We start from the raw sequence: 15,050 nt of genomic DNA on the forward strand, positions 1-15,050 counted from the left end.
TATAGATGGGGAAATGTAGGTCCAGGGAAGGCTAAAAAATTAGTGGCTTGCCTAGGTCCCATAGCAAGTGAGAAATAAAGCCTGGATAGTATTAGAAATCTCAGATTCCAATCCTAGTGCTCTTTCCATGACACCAGGGCTTTGGAATCAGCATCTTCCAGTAATTGGGGCTCATATTTAATTTTAGGCCAGTTCAGCACCCAGCCACCCACCCACAGGAGCTCTGGGCTGCAGGTATTTTGGTGTTCATTTGGTCTTTCCCTCAGCTTTAATACCCTTCCCACCGCCCTCATTTACACATCAGCAAACTGAGGCTCAGAGAAGGAAAAGGTCTCATGGCTCTTGCCTGGACCTGAATTCTGGTGTCTTGTCTGAGTTCAGGGTGATAACCGAGATGGTGCAGAGCAGGGAGTCAAGATCATCAGTGTACATGCGGTTTGGGAACTTTCTGTTGATTTAATTATCCATGCTAACCCCGCTCCCCACAGCCACATATAACGGAGTTGCTTTTGACACATTCCCAGCATTTAACGGTTACCGACAGAATGAAAACAAGCATGATATGGATGCTAAGGAGCTACTTTTGGCACTGAATAAAGTCAGCAAATTGTTGATCCAGTTGGTCCAGGAGGGAAAAGATTTGCAGTCAATCCCAGAGGCCCTGTTTTTAGCAGCTGTCTAACTAAAGAGTTACGGCGGCTCATTAGTGAGCGGTAGGCTTAGGGGGGCAGTGCAGGGGAGGGGCCCGGGGCTGAGCAGGAACGCTACTGGGCTGCCTGGGTGCAAGGTCCCAGCCTCCTCAGGGATAGGCAATGGAGGCCAGCAGCTACATCGCCAGTGCACTCGGGGCAGCAGCCATCCTGCCCATTCTCAGTGTCTGCACGTCAACCCTGCATCCTCCGCGTGGCCGCAGTTGGTCTTCCCCCAGCTGGAGAAGCTACATTGCAGGATACTATCTTCTGTCCCCTTGCAGGCGATATCATCGATCCAAATCTGTCCTGTGCCTGTGGAAACATGTTAAAAAAGGGTTTCTTAAAAGATATATGGCAAAACTTGCTGGAAGCCTATGGACAGAGTGAGAAAGAAATCATGGAGTTCAAAGGACTATAACCTGCTCATTTTATAGATGAGGAGATTGAATTGACTCACTCAGAACCACGTAGCTAGGGAGTATCTGAGATCGGATTGGAATTGAGGTCTTCCTGACTCCATAGCTAATATTCTACATGCCACTTACCCCTCAGTGGCTCTCCAAAAAGCTGAGTTTTAAAATACTAAATAAATGACCTCAGAATCTAGGGGAGAAGCTTCCCAAAGTTAGCTGTTCTAGCCACCAGAAACTACTTTCAGGACTTTGTGACATCCTTCTCAAAAAGATATAGCACATTTTCTAAGAAACTTATTCTGAAGTCTTAGAGATCAAGTCATAATCAAGGGTATTTTAGGAATGTGGGCATCAAAAGGGAAAGCCTGATGAGAAGGATCTTTCAATTTAGAGCTAAAGTAGATTAAAATTAAACAATCAAATGAGAGGGACTTTAGAAGTTAACTACTCTAATTATTTTATTTTAAAGATTAATAAATAGTAAGGCAAGAGTAATTAAAAAACTTGCCCAAGATCACATGGGTATAAAGTGACAGAGCCAACATTTGAACCCAAGACCTATTGCTCTAAACTCAGCATTCTTTCCTCTATTTCACACTACCTCTCAGTCAACTGGATTGACCCAAGTCCAAAAGGACTGATCATTTCCAAAACCATTCCAGGGTTTCAGGTGGGTTCCATGTAAGGGAAACTGCGCATGCTCAAAGCTCAAATTACACTGAATATCTCTAGAAATAAATGACAGATTGCCTAGGGCTTGGAACTAGTTTTGTTACAGAGAGATTTTTGTGGTTACAGATTTTATTGTGGTAGGATTTGACCTGAATTTAAGTTAAGGCCAGAAGAATGAATAGCTATTTCTTTTCATCCTCGCAGGCTTCTTTTCTTCCTAGATAGTAGATCTTATACAAACTCTTTCAGAAAGATAAAGAATGCCCAGATTAAATATCTTTTGGAAAGTACATCACTGAACTAATTACTCAGGAAGGAGTTGCATACCCAAGGGCAGTGTAGAATCAATCACACCCAAGATAAATAAAAGATAGCCAAGGAGATTTGACCTAGAGAAAACTGAGTTAAGCAGTTTATATTTTAGCTAAAGTCCAAACTCCATTAATCCATCCAAAACATCTGGCTAACATTCAATCATGGAAAAAGAAAGAGCAATTTATGAGGGTGTATCAGTTACTTATATCATTAAACTAGTGATACTAATCACTAATCGGCAATTAATAGCCTTTTAGATATGTGAATGAATGAGAGAGCAAACCCTCCATAAAATTTCTGCTCATCAGAATGTTGGGACCAAGGTTATTCCTCACACTTGTTAAGAGATACAGTAGTGGATAGAATGCTCTGCTGAGAATCTGGAAGACCTGCATCTGAACACAGGCTGTGCGGCCCGGACTAGTCACTAAAATTGCCGTGAACAATTTCCTAGGTCTTATCTGTTCCCACAAAGAGATCATAGATTATATACATTGCATTTTTATTGGTTGTAACAATAATGCCAAATAGTTATACAGCACATGATGGCTACAAAGGAGGTGGCTCCGTAGAACAGTGGCCTGGGAGTCAAGAAGAGTTGAGGTCCAAGACCTTTGCCCAAAAAACAGCAAATGAGGTCACAAAGAGTTTCATACAACTGAACAGTGGCTGCAAAGCACTATTATCTCCATTATTTCAAGAGTTTAAGTGACTTGTTATAAAGGTCACACAACCAGCAAGTGACAAAGATCACTCCCCACTTCTTCCAACTCACTGAAACATTTCCTCTCTTCCTCTTCTCCCTTCTCTTCCCTTTTCCTCCATTCTCTCCCTTCCTTCCCTGCCTTCTCCCCTCTTCTAATCTCTTCTCCATTCTTTCTTTACCTTTTTCTCCTTTCCTCTTCTCTTCTTCCTTATTTCCCCTAAATAAATGGATATACTACTCTTAAAAAAAAAAATCTCAGTCAGCAAAGAGTAACATGAACTGATGTTGAATGAAATGAGTAGAACCAAGAAAACATCGTACACAGTTACAGCAAGATTATGTGATGATCAACTGTGACAGACTTAGCTTGTGAGCAATGCCAGTTAGACTTGGAATAGAAAAGGCCATCCACATCAAAAAAGAGAATTATGGAGACTGTGGATCAAAACATACTAATTTCGCCTTTTTTTTGTTTTGTTTTGTTTTGTTTTGTTTTTCTCTCATGGGTCTTCCCTTTCATTCTGATTTTTCTTTCATAACATGATGAATATGGACATATATTTAAAAGGATTGTACATGTATAACCTAAATCAGATTGCTTATTGACTTGGGGAGAGGAGAGGGAGGAGAGGAAGAAAGAAAAAAAATTGGAATTCAAAATCTTACAAAAATGAATGTATATAATATATAATAATATAATATGTACATATATAATTATATAATGCATATGCATTATATAATATACATAATTATATATTATATAGCATGGTATATTATTATATTATTAAAATATTTTTTTAAAAATTTAAAATTTAAAAACAACTCAGTGACATTTATGGAAATAATCCAATCATTTCCAAATCTTTAAAATGAAAATTTCCTTTAAAATATTTTTTTTAATCTTTAAATACTTTTTTCTTGTTCTCTCTTTTTTTTTTTTTTTCCTGGTCATACATGTACATCAAGTTTTTTAAAATATATATTTCTTGTGAATAATGTGGAACATTAGAGAAAAAGCACAAGAGAAAAAAAAAAAAACAGAAGAAAAAGGAAAAAAAAGTGAACATGGCAATGTTGATTTACATTCATTCTCCATAGTTCTCTTTCTGGATGCAGGTGGAGTTTTCTATCAAAAGTTTATTGAGATCACCTTGGATAACTGATCCACTAAGAAGAACCAAGTTTTTCATAGTTGATTATCACACAATCTTGCTGTTATTGTGTATACTATATTCCCAGTTCTACTTGTTTCATGTAAATCAGTTCATGTAAATCTTTCCAGACTTTTCTAAAATCAGCTTGTTCATTTTTTATAGAACAATAATATTCTATTACTTTTATAACTTGCTCATAATTGAGGCATAATAATGACCAATTAAGGGGCATTTACCCATTTTCCAATTCCTTGCTACACAAAAAGAGCTGCTACAAACATTTTTGCACATATGGATCCTTTTTTCCTCCTTTATGATTTCCTTGGAATTCAGACCCAGTAAGGGTATGCACAATTTTATAGCACTTTAGGCATAGTTCCAAATTGCTCTCCAAAAAGGCTGGATCAGGAAATTCTCTTATAACAAAGAAAACAGTTGGGCAAAAGACTCATTATCATAACAACATTTTTGCCCTAATAGTTGCTTGTCTTTATGCCAAAAAGAGGGAAAATATATTTCATTGTCATGTTTCATTGTCTTTTCACGGAAAGCATGATTGGTTTTTCATTATCTCTGAGGCAGGATGATATAGCAGAAAGAATTTTAGCTCAGTGATCTGAGGATCTGAGTTTGAATTCTACTCCTGATGCTTATTGCCTTTGTGATCTTAGCTAAGTGAATCCATCTTCCTGGGCTCATTTTCCTCATCTGTAAAATTAAGGGCTTTCAATAAGAAAAATGCTATTCACAACTATGACAAACTTGGTTCTTCTCAGCCGTTCAGTAAATAATAAACTTTGGATGAAAAATGCTATTTGCATCCAGAGAGAGAACTATGCAGACTGGATATAAATCAAACATATGCGATGTTCACTTTTTTTTTTCTTCTGTTTTTTTTTCCCTGTGGTTTTTCCCTTTTGTGTTGATTTTTTTATTCCAACACAATTAGTGAGGAAATATGTAAAAAATGAATGTACATGTATAACAAAAAAAAAAAAAAAAAGAAAAGAAAAATGCTATTCACCTCTAAAGAGAAAAGTGATGAATTCAATGCATATTGAAGCATACTTTCTAAACTTTCTCTATTTTTTGTCTGTGTTTTCTTTTGCAATGTGGCTAATATGGAAATATGATTTGCATGATGTCACAATTAATTATCAAATTGCTGGCTTTCTCAAGGTGGGGAGAGCTATGGGTGAGAGGGAGACAACTTGGAACGCAAAATGTTTTTTTAAAAAAGAATATTAATTTTTTTTTACATTCAATTAGGAAATATTTAACAAAATAAATAAAATATATTTAAAAATAAAACCAAATGAGGAGATTGGATTAGATAGTACCTTTTAGAGATCTGTTCTAGGATTCTAGATATTGGATCTAATTTCCTTTTGTTGATCTTTTAATTTACGTGATTGTAGTAACTCTGTATGTTGTTCTTTCTATCTATTATCTATTAACTTCCCATGTTTCCCCAATCCTTATATCTGCTCTTCTACCACACTATATATAGTGCTTTCTACCATACATAATAATTCACATAATAGTAACAATAAACATAGCTAGCATTTTTATAGCATTTTGAGATTTGTAAAGTCTTTTATAAATATTATCCCCTTTGATCCTCATAACATCTATGGGAAGTAGGTACTATCCTTATCCCCATTTTACAGTCAAGGAAACTAAATGACACAGGATCACACAGCTAGTAATAAGCTGAGAATGAATGTGAACTAATGTGTTTCTAACCCCAGATGCAATATTCTGTCCCCTACAACACCTAGCTGCCTCTCTGTCTCTGACTCTCAATAAATACACACATGTACATATACACATAAACATATATATACACACGTGTGTATGTATGGACTACAGAATCCATAAGACATCTTCCAGCTCTAACATTCAGTGATTCTATCTTTAAAATAAGACCTATGCTAGGGACATTTTTGTTTTTGCTAGAACTTGTGATTCCATTGAAATAGGGAATTTCTGTTATGGAAATTTTCTCCACAAAAAGTAAAGCTGGGATTGGTCTGTAATTTATAGATTCAAAAAGTAGACTAGAGGCATTGAAAAATTAAATATGTATCACATACCATAAGCAGGACAAAACACAAGGATTTTTGACTCCAAGGCTGTCTCTCTAGCCATGATTTTATTATACATATTCTATTATTCCATCGTATTTGTAAAGCACTTAGTACAGTTCCTGGCAGGAAATATACGATAACTTTTTGTTTTCCTCTCTCCTTTTCTTCCTTCTTTCCTCATTCTTTCCCTTTTCTTCTCCTTCCTTCTTTTCTCTTTTCTTCTTTCCTTCCTTTTCCTTTCTTCCTTCTTTCTCTCTCCTCTCTCCCTCCCTCCCTTCCTTCCTTCCTTCTCCACAACTGCTTCAACTATGGGAATAATTTGTCACATGGCAGAAACTTTAATATCCTGCCCCAATAATCCAAATTGCCTTAAGACATTTCTTACAAATGTCTAAAAAGCCTGGGGAGTTTTGTGGAGGTGATCATATAAATGTATTAGCCAATATCTAGAGCAGGGGAGAGGAGTGTGTTATAATAGAAAGATCCCCTTGGACCTGGAGCCAGAGGATTGGGTTTCAGCTCTGACTTCTGACACTAACTCGTCTGACCTCGGATAGCAACTGCTCAATCCATCTCCCTTGGCAAATCTCTTCTGTAAAAAGAGGGGAATGAAGCAGACCCTTCCTGAAGCTACTCTGCCTCTCTGATTGCACAGGTTTAGGCTGATGGTGCTTCCAGTTCTGAACAAACCTACATTACTTAGACCTTCCGAACAAGTTCCTGATTTTATTTCACAAATGGCTTTGTTGTCATTTGTTAGAAGGCAGGTCATGGTGGGGGCCCCATAGTGTAGTGGGAACTATTTGTGTTTCTTTCCCTTGTAAACAATGTGATATCTATTTCTTTTAAGGAAATCTGTTGAAATTAAGTCCAAAGCTTTAAAAGGAAGAGAGAGAATTGTTCTTTCCTCAGGGCTGCATTTCTCAAAACTCAAAAATCCTTCTGAACTCCCCAGGTGGCTGTCAGTTTCTAGATTTTACTGGAAAGAGGGGAGAGGACACATCATGGGAAACCAGCTGGTTTTCTGCCAGGTGTTCTCAATGAACTTCACAAGTGTTGCTTGAATAAATGCCACCCAAACGTTAAGGGACTTGGCAATGGGCAGAGGGGAGAGAAAGGAGTACAAAGGATTGGAAGGATGGAAACTATTCCACCTGGTCCAGCTTCAATTTGCTCTCTGGAAACCAGAGGTTCATAGATTTGGAGCTAGAAGAGATTTTTAGAAGTCATCTTTTCTGACATCTTCCTTTTATAGCTGAAGAAACAGAAAATAGAGGAGAAAGAAAGAAGCACAACTGGAAAGGATCTCAGGGGCCCCTTGGTCCATCCAGCCCCTACCTGAACAAAAATCCTCACTACAACACTCCAGGCAAGAGTCGTCCAACTTTTCCTGAATACCTCCGGGGAGGAGGAAATGTTCTGAGCACAGGTGTGTATACAGTATCTCAAAAAACATTTGGTATGTTGAATCTTGTTTTTTAAGTGAATTTTAATTGTTATTGAAAATTAAGTTATATTAGCTTCTTTAGTATGTCTGATGAATAAAATGTATTAAATATTGGATATTCAATAAATAATAAATGTTCACTTTAAAAATTAAATTAAAATTTTTTTAAATTAAAAAAAAAAAAAACTGTTTTAAACCTCCCTTGAATACATGCCCTTGTTTGTCCTTCTTTTTTGAAGAGTACCATGACATCATGGCAGTGATGCTGAGATATGCAAGTGAGTTGGACTGAAATGAGAGTGGGCTGCACAAGGTCACCTGTCTCACTTGCCCCTCCAGAGCCTTCTGGGTCCACTGGCTAGTTAGAGATCAGGATGACTGGAGATGGCCCTGGATGCAGTGGGAGACCTTGGTCTTTTTAAGCTAAGGTTTTTAACAGTCTCGGTTGCACTGAGGCAACATCCATTTAATGATTAAAGTTAAATGAGAAATGAGGCAGAAAATGGCCTCTTTTAACTAGTCAAAAAAAAAAAAATCCATCTGGAAGGGAAAGACCCTCGGGGTTTCTGGCCAATGAAAAAAAGCTGTTACTACCTCAGAATCCTGAAGCAGCTCTTTCCACTTTGGGACAACTTTAATTATTAGAAAGTTTTTACTGACACAGAGCCTAAATTTGTCTATTGCATCCTCTACCATTACTTCTGATTCTACCCTCTGAGGCCAAAAAGAAGTAGAATCCTTCTCACAAATGGCTATCCTTGAACTCCTTGAAGATACAGATGTTGTGACTTGTTCAAGATCACACATGTGGGAAGGAACAAAGCTGAAATTCAAGCCCAAATCCACAAAACAAGATGCTGACTGTTAGAGGTGGAAGAGACCTCTGACATCATGTAGTCTATTCTTCCCATTTTCTAGATGAGAGGCTGAGACCTTAAAGAAATTCAGTGACATGTCTATGGTAAGTGGGAAGGCTGAGACAATCCAGGTCCTGGATTTTCTAGGCAAGGCTCTTTTGCCCTTCCCACTACTAAATTGAAGGGTTACTACTTTACTGGGAAGATTCTAGTCTTTCTTTTTCCATCTCGACATCTTACCTTGCCCAAATCTAGCTGTCCTGTACACCTCCTCCACTCCTCGGAAGCCCAGCATCCTGCACACCACATCTCCATCCTTCTTGTCCCATCCATCGTCACACACTGTCCCCCAGCGTCGGTCATGGTACACCTCCACACGTCCTTCATGGGGGCCAGAGCCATTCACCAGCCGGATCATCAGACCCTTCGGGCTTCCTGCAGGGAGAGAATTCACAAGTTATACGATCATAGATCTGTAAACTGAGAAGTTATATTGACAGGCCATCTAGTCCAATGAAGGGACACTCAGGTTCAGGGAAGCTAAGTGATTTGTCAAAGATCACACAGTTAACAAGTGGCAAGTCTGAACTATTAATTATAATAATAACAACCATAATTCATATGAACTTTTGAGGTTTGAAAAACACTTTCCAAAGATTATCTTATTTTATCCTTACCACAATTCTAAGTATTATTATTATGTTCCCTTTTTACAACTGAGGAAGCTAAGGCGTTTGGAGTTGAAGTAGCTTATAGTAATTTTCAGAGCTTATCTGATTTTGAGTCTTCCTGACTTCAGATTCTTGTGCTCCCTAGCCGCTTCTAGGATTCAGTTCCAGGTACTACAATTCCAAACCTTGTACTTCCACAACCCTCCTCACTCCCTGACATCCTTCCAAAGGACCCGCCTGGTGATGAATGATCTCACCTGACAACATAGCTCTGTCCGAGAGCCCAGCTCCAATGTTAAAAGCAGGAAGTTTTGTTTCATTATCTGTATTTAAGGACCCATTTACTCAGAGGACCATTTCTTTTCACAGGCCTTCTTGTAATCACAGAATAGTGATCTCTTGGTTTTGCTTATTTTGCTCAGTAACAATTCACACAAACTGTTTCTTGGAACTCCACCAGACTCATTATTTCTCATTGTATAATAATATGTGATTGCATTCATGTACCATACTTTGTTTAGCTACTCTCTAGTCCATGGCTGCTCACTCTGGTTACCAGTTTTTTTGCCACCACACAAAAAAGGGCTGCTATGACTTTTTTTCCCTTTTTTGGGGGGGAGGGAAGGGAAGAGGAGGATGATGCAGATCAGCACCTCCTCTGTTATTTGTAGATTTAAAAAGTGGCCAAGAAAATTGAGATATTGTGATTTGTCCACGGGCACCTTGAGGTGAGTTCTCCATTCATTCCCACAGTCCTGTTGCCCAGGAATGTGTTAGTTCTGCCTTTGACTTTCCTGGAGTATAAGTTGAAGGGTGACTCTTTACTGGGTCAAAGGATAAGAAGAGTTTGCTGGACTAATTCCAAGCTATTATCCAGAATGTTAGATCAATTCAGTTTTGTTTGTCCCCTCCAATGCTGATTGTTCCCTTTGTTGTTGTTTTCTTTACCAAGTTGTAGGCCTTTCTGTGAAACTTCAGATTGATTGTAACTTACATCTCTCATATTGGATGCTTAATAATTACAGATCTTTTAAAAACTTCATATATTTTGACCATCTATCTATTGGTGAACAGCCCATAGTCTATATAGCAGAGATGTAAAATGTGGTCTTGATATCCCTGGTGGTATCCAAGACTCTTTCTGGGGGCCATGTGTCAAAATTATTTTCATGAAAAACTCAGACACTTAAATTTCTAATAACAAAAGTTCAAGAATTACTGTTATATAGGGTGGGAGATAGATAGGAAGTAAAACTATGATTTTGTTGGTATGTGGAATTTCGAAATGACAAAACTCCCTTTTATCACTACGGGTCAGTACCTCCACTGCATCTTGTAAACTTAGAAAGTTTCCTAAAGCCCTGAGAGAGGTGATTTGTCTCGGGTCACACAGACAATATGTATATGTTATAGATGTATTCCTGACATTTGTTCTCTATCTCCCATCTCTGGATCTTGTGGTTCTGGAATTGTATAGCTGAGCCATGCTACCTGGCTTTAGATTCACCCCTTCCTGGCTACCCCCATGCCATACCGCCATATGACCACCTTCCCCACCACACACACACACCTCTTTCTAACTCTACCCCCAAGAATGTTGAACAAATTAATGCTATCATTCCTGAAAAGAACATGTCAGCCATTTGCCTTCTGGTTCCAAACCCAATTCCTTCTGACTTCTCTGTCCAAAACACTCTTCCCTGGCTACCACTTTCTTAAAAATACTCTTATCTTCTATAAAAACATATGCTCCTTGAGGTTCGGTCTTGCGTGCTTATACCTGTACCTGCAACATTTAGCACAGTGCTTGGCAGCTAGTAATAAATGTTTTTTCATTCATCCATTTACTTGTCAGAAATAAAACTCAAATCCAGGTCTTGCCGTCAAGACCAACTCTTTAGAAACTCTGTCTCTTGGTTTTATATATTATATCAATTTCCTACTTATCTTGGATAACAAATTATTGTCAGTTTTATTTAATGCAAAGCATTTTCTTCCTCACTTGACAGCTTCTTTTTATTTGATCTTCATTGATTTTGTTCATGCAAAAGCCATTTGTTTTCTATGAGCTATCTTCTGACCATTTGCTTGGAGACCAGCAACTCTACCAGAAAATGTGTAGAGGGAGAGGGAAGAAGGAAAAACCCTGACATTGTTAATGCTTTTGGGGGGAGGGCTCAATGGCTTAAGTGATAAAAGAGCACCTGTCTAGCCAGAGAGGAACATCCAGTATAGACTTGAGAGGTCTTAGGAAGGTCCTCTTGCTTCCAAAGCTTTCTCTCAGTCAGTATATCACAGATTGGAATGACACCATTCAAAATTCACTTTGTTTATAGCTCCCAGGGAAAATTTACTCTTCTTGGGCTTTTGAGGTTCCATCCAGTTCCAAGATTCCAAATACCTGTCATTGACAATCACTTCCACTACCACCAGAAGTGACATACTTTTATCTTTTTCATTAACACCTGAGTTTGAATCCAAAGATTAGATTGTTCTCCAAACCAGGACAGCTGACTGAGAACATTACCCTGAAGGAATGGAACATCTAGAACACAGACTATGTCCTGGGTAGAACTGCAAATTGGGATGCTCCGGTAGTGTTGGGGTAGCCTGAGGTTACTGGATACTGAGAAGGAGGAGTATGTGTAGAGAGAAAAAGTTCCAGAAAGAGTAGGTGGTGGGTGGGTGGAGACCAACTTCAACTTTCTTAGTTTTATCTTCAATTGGCCCATAGAAAGTGAGATTCGTAGTTATTCGTGGATTCACTTAACAAGTTTCTGTCTCTCTGTCTCTGTCCCCATAATAGATTGATTTCTCCAGAACAGAAGACCACATTTAACTAACCAGCTGCCTGCTGCTAATACTATTTAGTAAAGAAAACTACTCCTCCCCAGTGATGAAAGTAACTGGAATTTCAAGAAGTCAGTGGCTCCCTTCATTGTCTAAACAGCTATTCATGGAATTAATAAACCATCTGGAGAATTTTCACACTCTTAATAACAATTTCCTTTTATATGACACTATGAGGCTTTACAAAACATTTTCTTCATAATGTGAGGTCAAGAGAGCAAGTATTATGATCTCTGTTTTATAGATGAGGGAACTGAAGCTCGGAAAAGTGAAAACTTACCTGGTCATACAAGAAGTAAGCGGCAAAGATGATTCAAACTCAAGTCTTATGAGCTCAGATCCAGAGCCTTTATCACTAAATCACACCTATAACTCTTATATTGTAACTACTTTTCATTTACTCCCCTTCAATGCAATGCTCTCAGTTCAGCAATGCACCATTCAAAGCAGAAACAGATAAGATTAGGAAGGAATAAAGGAAAGCCAAATCAAATCAAGGAGGTGCAAGAGAAAAGACTGAAGGAAGAACTAAGAGTAGTTATTCACTGCTTTTGGAACACTGTGTGTGGCTAGACAGATCCTTATACTGGCGAGCTCTGGAATTTGCATACGGGCATGTAGTATGTATGCTTGATGACACTTTCCCACCCAGTTAGATGGTTCAGTAGATAGAGCGCCAGCTTGAAGTCAGGAAGTCCTGAGTTAAAATTCAGCCTCAGACACTAGCTGTGTGATTGATTGTGGGCAAGTCACTTAAATATCTACTTGCCTCAGTTTCCTTTAAGGGAGGAATAGGAATAAAAATGGCTCCTACATCCCAGGGTTATAGTGAAGACCAAATGAGAGAATAATTGTAAAGCTTAGTACAATGCCTGGCATAAAGTTATCATATAAATTAGTTATTGTTATTATTATTAAATTCATAAAGCTTTTCATATATCCACTTTACTTATTTTCATGGCACTTTAGAATATCTAACTAGACTCTTCCATTTGAGAAATTACAAGATGGAACTCAGACATAATGGTCAGACTGGGGGCAAAGATTCAAAATGTGAAGGCAGCAGCTCAACATCTTATAATGTTGGTATCATGATACATTGTGGAAATTTCAAGGATTTTAAGCTCATCAGGATGAAAATTCTGGGTTGGAGTCAGAAAATCCAAGTATTTGAATCTTAGTTCAGAGATTTATTGTCCACATGCTTTAGATGAATCATTGAATTTCTCTGGGCCTCAGTTTTCCATCTGTTATAATTCATGGGTGACCTCTAAGGATTTATGGCCCTATGGTTCCATTCCATTCAATTAGCATTTATTGAGTCTTCCATGCACTAAACATTGTATGAGGGACTAGAGATACAAATATTTTATAAAATGAAATAGCACTTCTCCATATCACAGAGGGATACCTTCCCATTTATCAAGTTCCATTCTAAAATGTGGTGTCCAGAATAGAATGAACTATCCTTTCCTTGATCTGCCCCCTAACCACCAAGATCTGAGGCTGTCTGCCATGGTGGAAACTGAGGATATCGGGTGGATTCCCAGCAATTGCCTTTTGGTTTCGAGGGTCTCTTGATGGAACTTATCTAGAAATTCTGAAAAAGGCTTAGACTTTCCCTTGAAGGAAAATAGTTCTGGTGGAGATAGCTCTAACATATTGCAGCTCTGCTTCCATTTTGCAGGACATGGTTTCATGTTGTGAAGCTGCTTTCTTTTTTTCTCACCCCAAACCCCTTCTTTGCTGACACCTCCCTTGGGCAAGATGTGGGCTTGCAACACAATCTGGGCAATGACGCAGATTGCCCCATCTTGGGAATTTAGGGTGTGCAGGCGGATGCCCAATACACAAGATACACTGAGAAGGTCCAGGAAAGGGATGTAGGGAGAGGCAGACTGGAAAGCTCTTTTCTCAGGCTTCTGGCCCCTCTTCTGGCTGGGCTAGATGCCTGATTGACATGTTATCCAGCAAAGGGCTTGGAACCTCTCCAGATGGACTCAGACCGTGGCTCTCTCTGTAGCCTGGGGTGGGGAGCCTGGGACGAGTTAGGAACCTTGGGTTTCTGTGGCTGGAAGGTTTAAGTGATGGCTTTGTGTCAACAGTCCTTACCCCGGAGGTGAAACTTCCTCACCAAGTAACCAAGAGCTTTTGGAAACTCACACAATGCAACGTTTCCGCTTCTAATTAATCACACCCAGTGCCATTGTGACTGCCCAAGCCTGGCTGGTGGCCTTGAGCAAACTTACAGCTTCACCAAGGGTTCTCCTTTCTGAGATGTTTCACTAGTGACCCCTTCAAGCTCACCAAATTGGCCTTCCAACTAGCTGGCATCCAGGAACGTGGAGAATCTTTTACAAAGGACTGAGAACAAAAGCACAATAGGGATGCACATAGAAGCTGGCCTCCAAGCTGGAAGACCTGAGTTCAAGTCCCATTTCTAATCCACATACAAGCTGAGTGATCTGAGGCAAGTTACATCTCAGTCCTCCAGGTAGTGCTGATCTGCATTGGTAGAGAGCACTTCCACACTAGGAGTTCCTTTTTCCAATGAATTAACAAATCTGGACTCCCAAACTCCAATAATATAGCTATAGAGAAGTGGGTAGGCAGAAGGAATAGAACAATATCCTCTGAATTTAAGTAGCTAGGTGATACTTTATTAAGTAATGGACCTGGAACAGGAAGACCTGAGTTCAAATGCAGCTTCAGACATTAGCTGACAAAGTTACTCAATCTCAGTTTCCTCATCTGTAAAATGAGCTAGAGAAGGAAATGAGAAACCATTCCAGTATCTTTGCCAAGACAACCCCAAATGGGGTCACAAAGTCAGACACAAATAAAAAATGACTGAATAACAATAGAGTAATAATAATTTAGATATTGTCTAGCATATTAGGCAAAGAGGCAAACTGTGCTACCTTTAGATGTTTCCACTCTATCAGTCTGCTCCTTTACATTCCCACTGCTACCACCCTCCTTCATCTCCCCATCATCTCTGATAACCTTTATTGTAATGTCTTCCTACCTGGTCTCTATGCTTTTAACCTCTTCTTTCTCCAGTCCATCTTTCACATAGCTGAGAAATTAATCTTCCTAATTCACAGGAGTGTCTGTGTTACTCCCCTACTCAAAACCCTTCAAGGATTCTGGATTTCCCTGAGTTCTTCAGTTTGTCATTTT

The 15,050-nt window shown here is 38.9% G+C and overlaps 1 protein-coding gene across 3 annotated transcripts in view; it reads right to left on the bottom strand.

Moving 5' to 3' along the window:
* Positions 1-436: 436 nt before the first annotated feature.
* Positions 437-15,050, bottom strand: part of SCARA5 (scavenger receptor class A member 5) — a 121,414-nt gene continuing 106,800 nt past the window's right edge. For 2 of the 3 annotated variants that reach the window (XM_074288406.1, XM_074288407.1), the window contains exons 8-9: positions 8,587-8,781; positions 437-1,004 (exon numbers count right to left, since the gene is read on the bottom strand). In XM_074288406.1, the coding sequence (XP_074144507.1) occupies positions 871-1,004; positions 8,587-8,781 (329 nt within the window). In that variant the 3' untranslated portion in view covers positions 437-870. Of the gene's footprint in view, positions 1,005-4,826; positions 4,854-8,544; positions 8,782-15,050 lie in introns of those variants that run through there. The other variant, XM_074288408.1, reaches the window with a different exon arrangement.

Source organism: Sminthopsis crassicaudata, chromosome 2, assembly GCF_048593235.1.
Source record: "Sminthopsis crassicaudata isolate SCR6 chromosome 2, ASM4859323v1, whole genome shotgun sequence".
In the NCBI taxonomy this organism is placed as follows: Eukaryota; Metazoa; Chordata; class Mammalia; order Dasyuromorphia; family Dasyuridae; genus Sminthopsis; species Sminthopsis crassicaudata.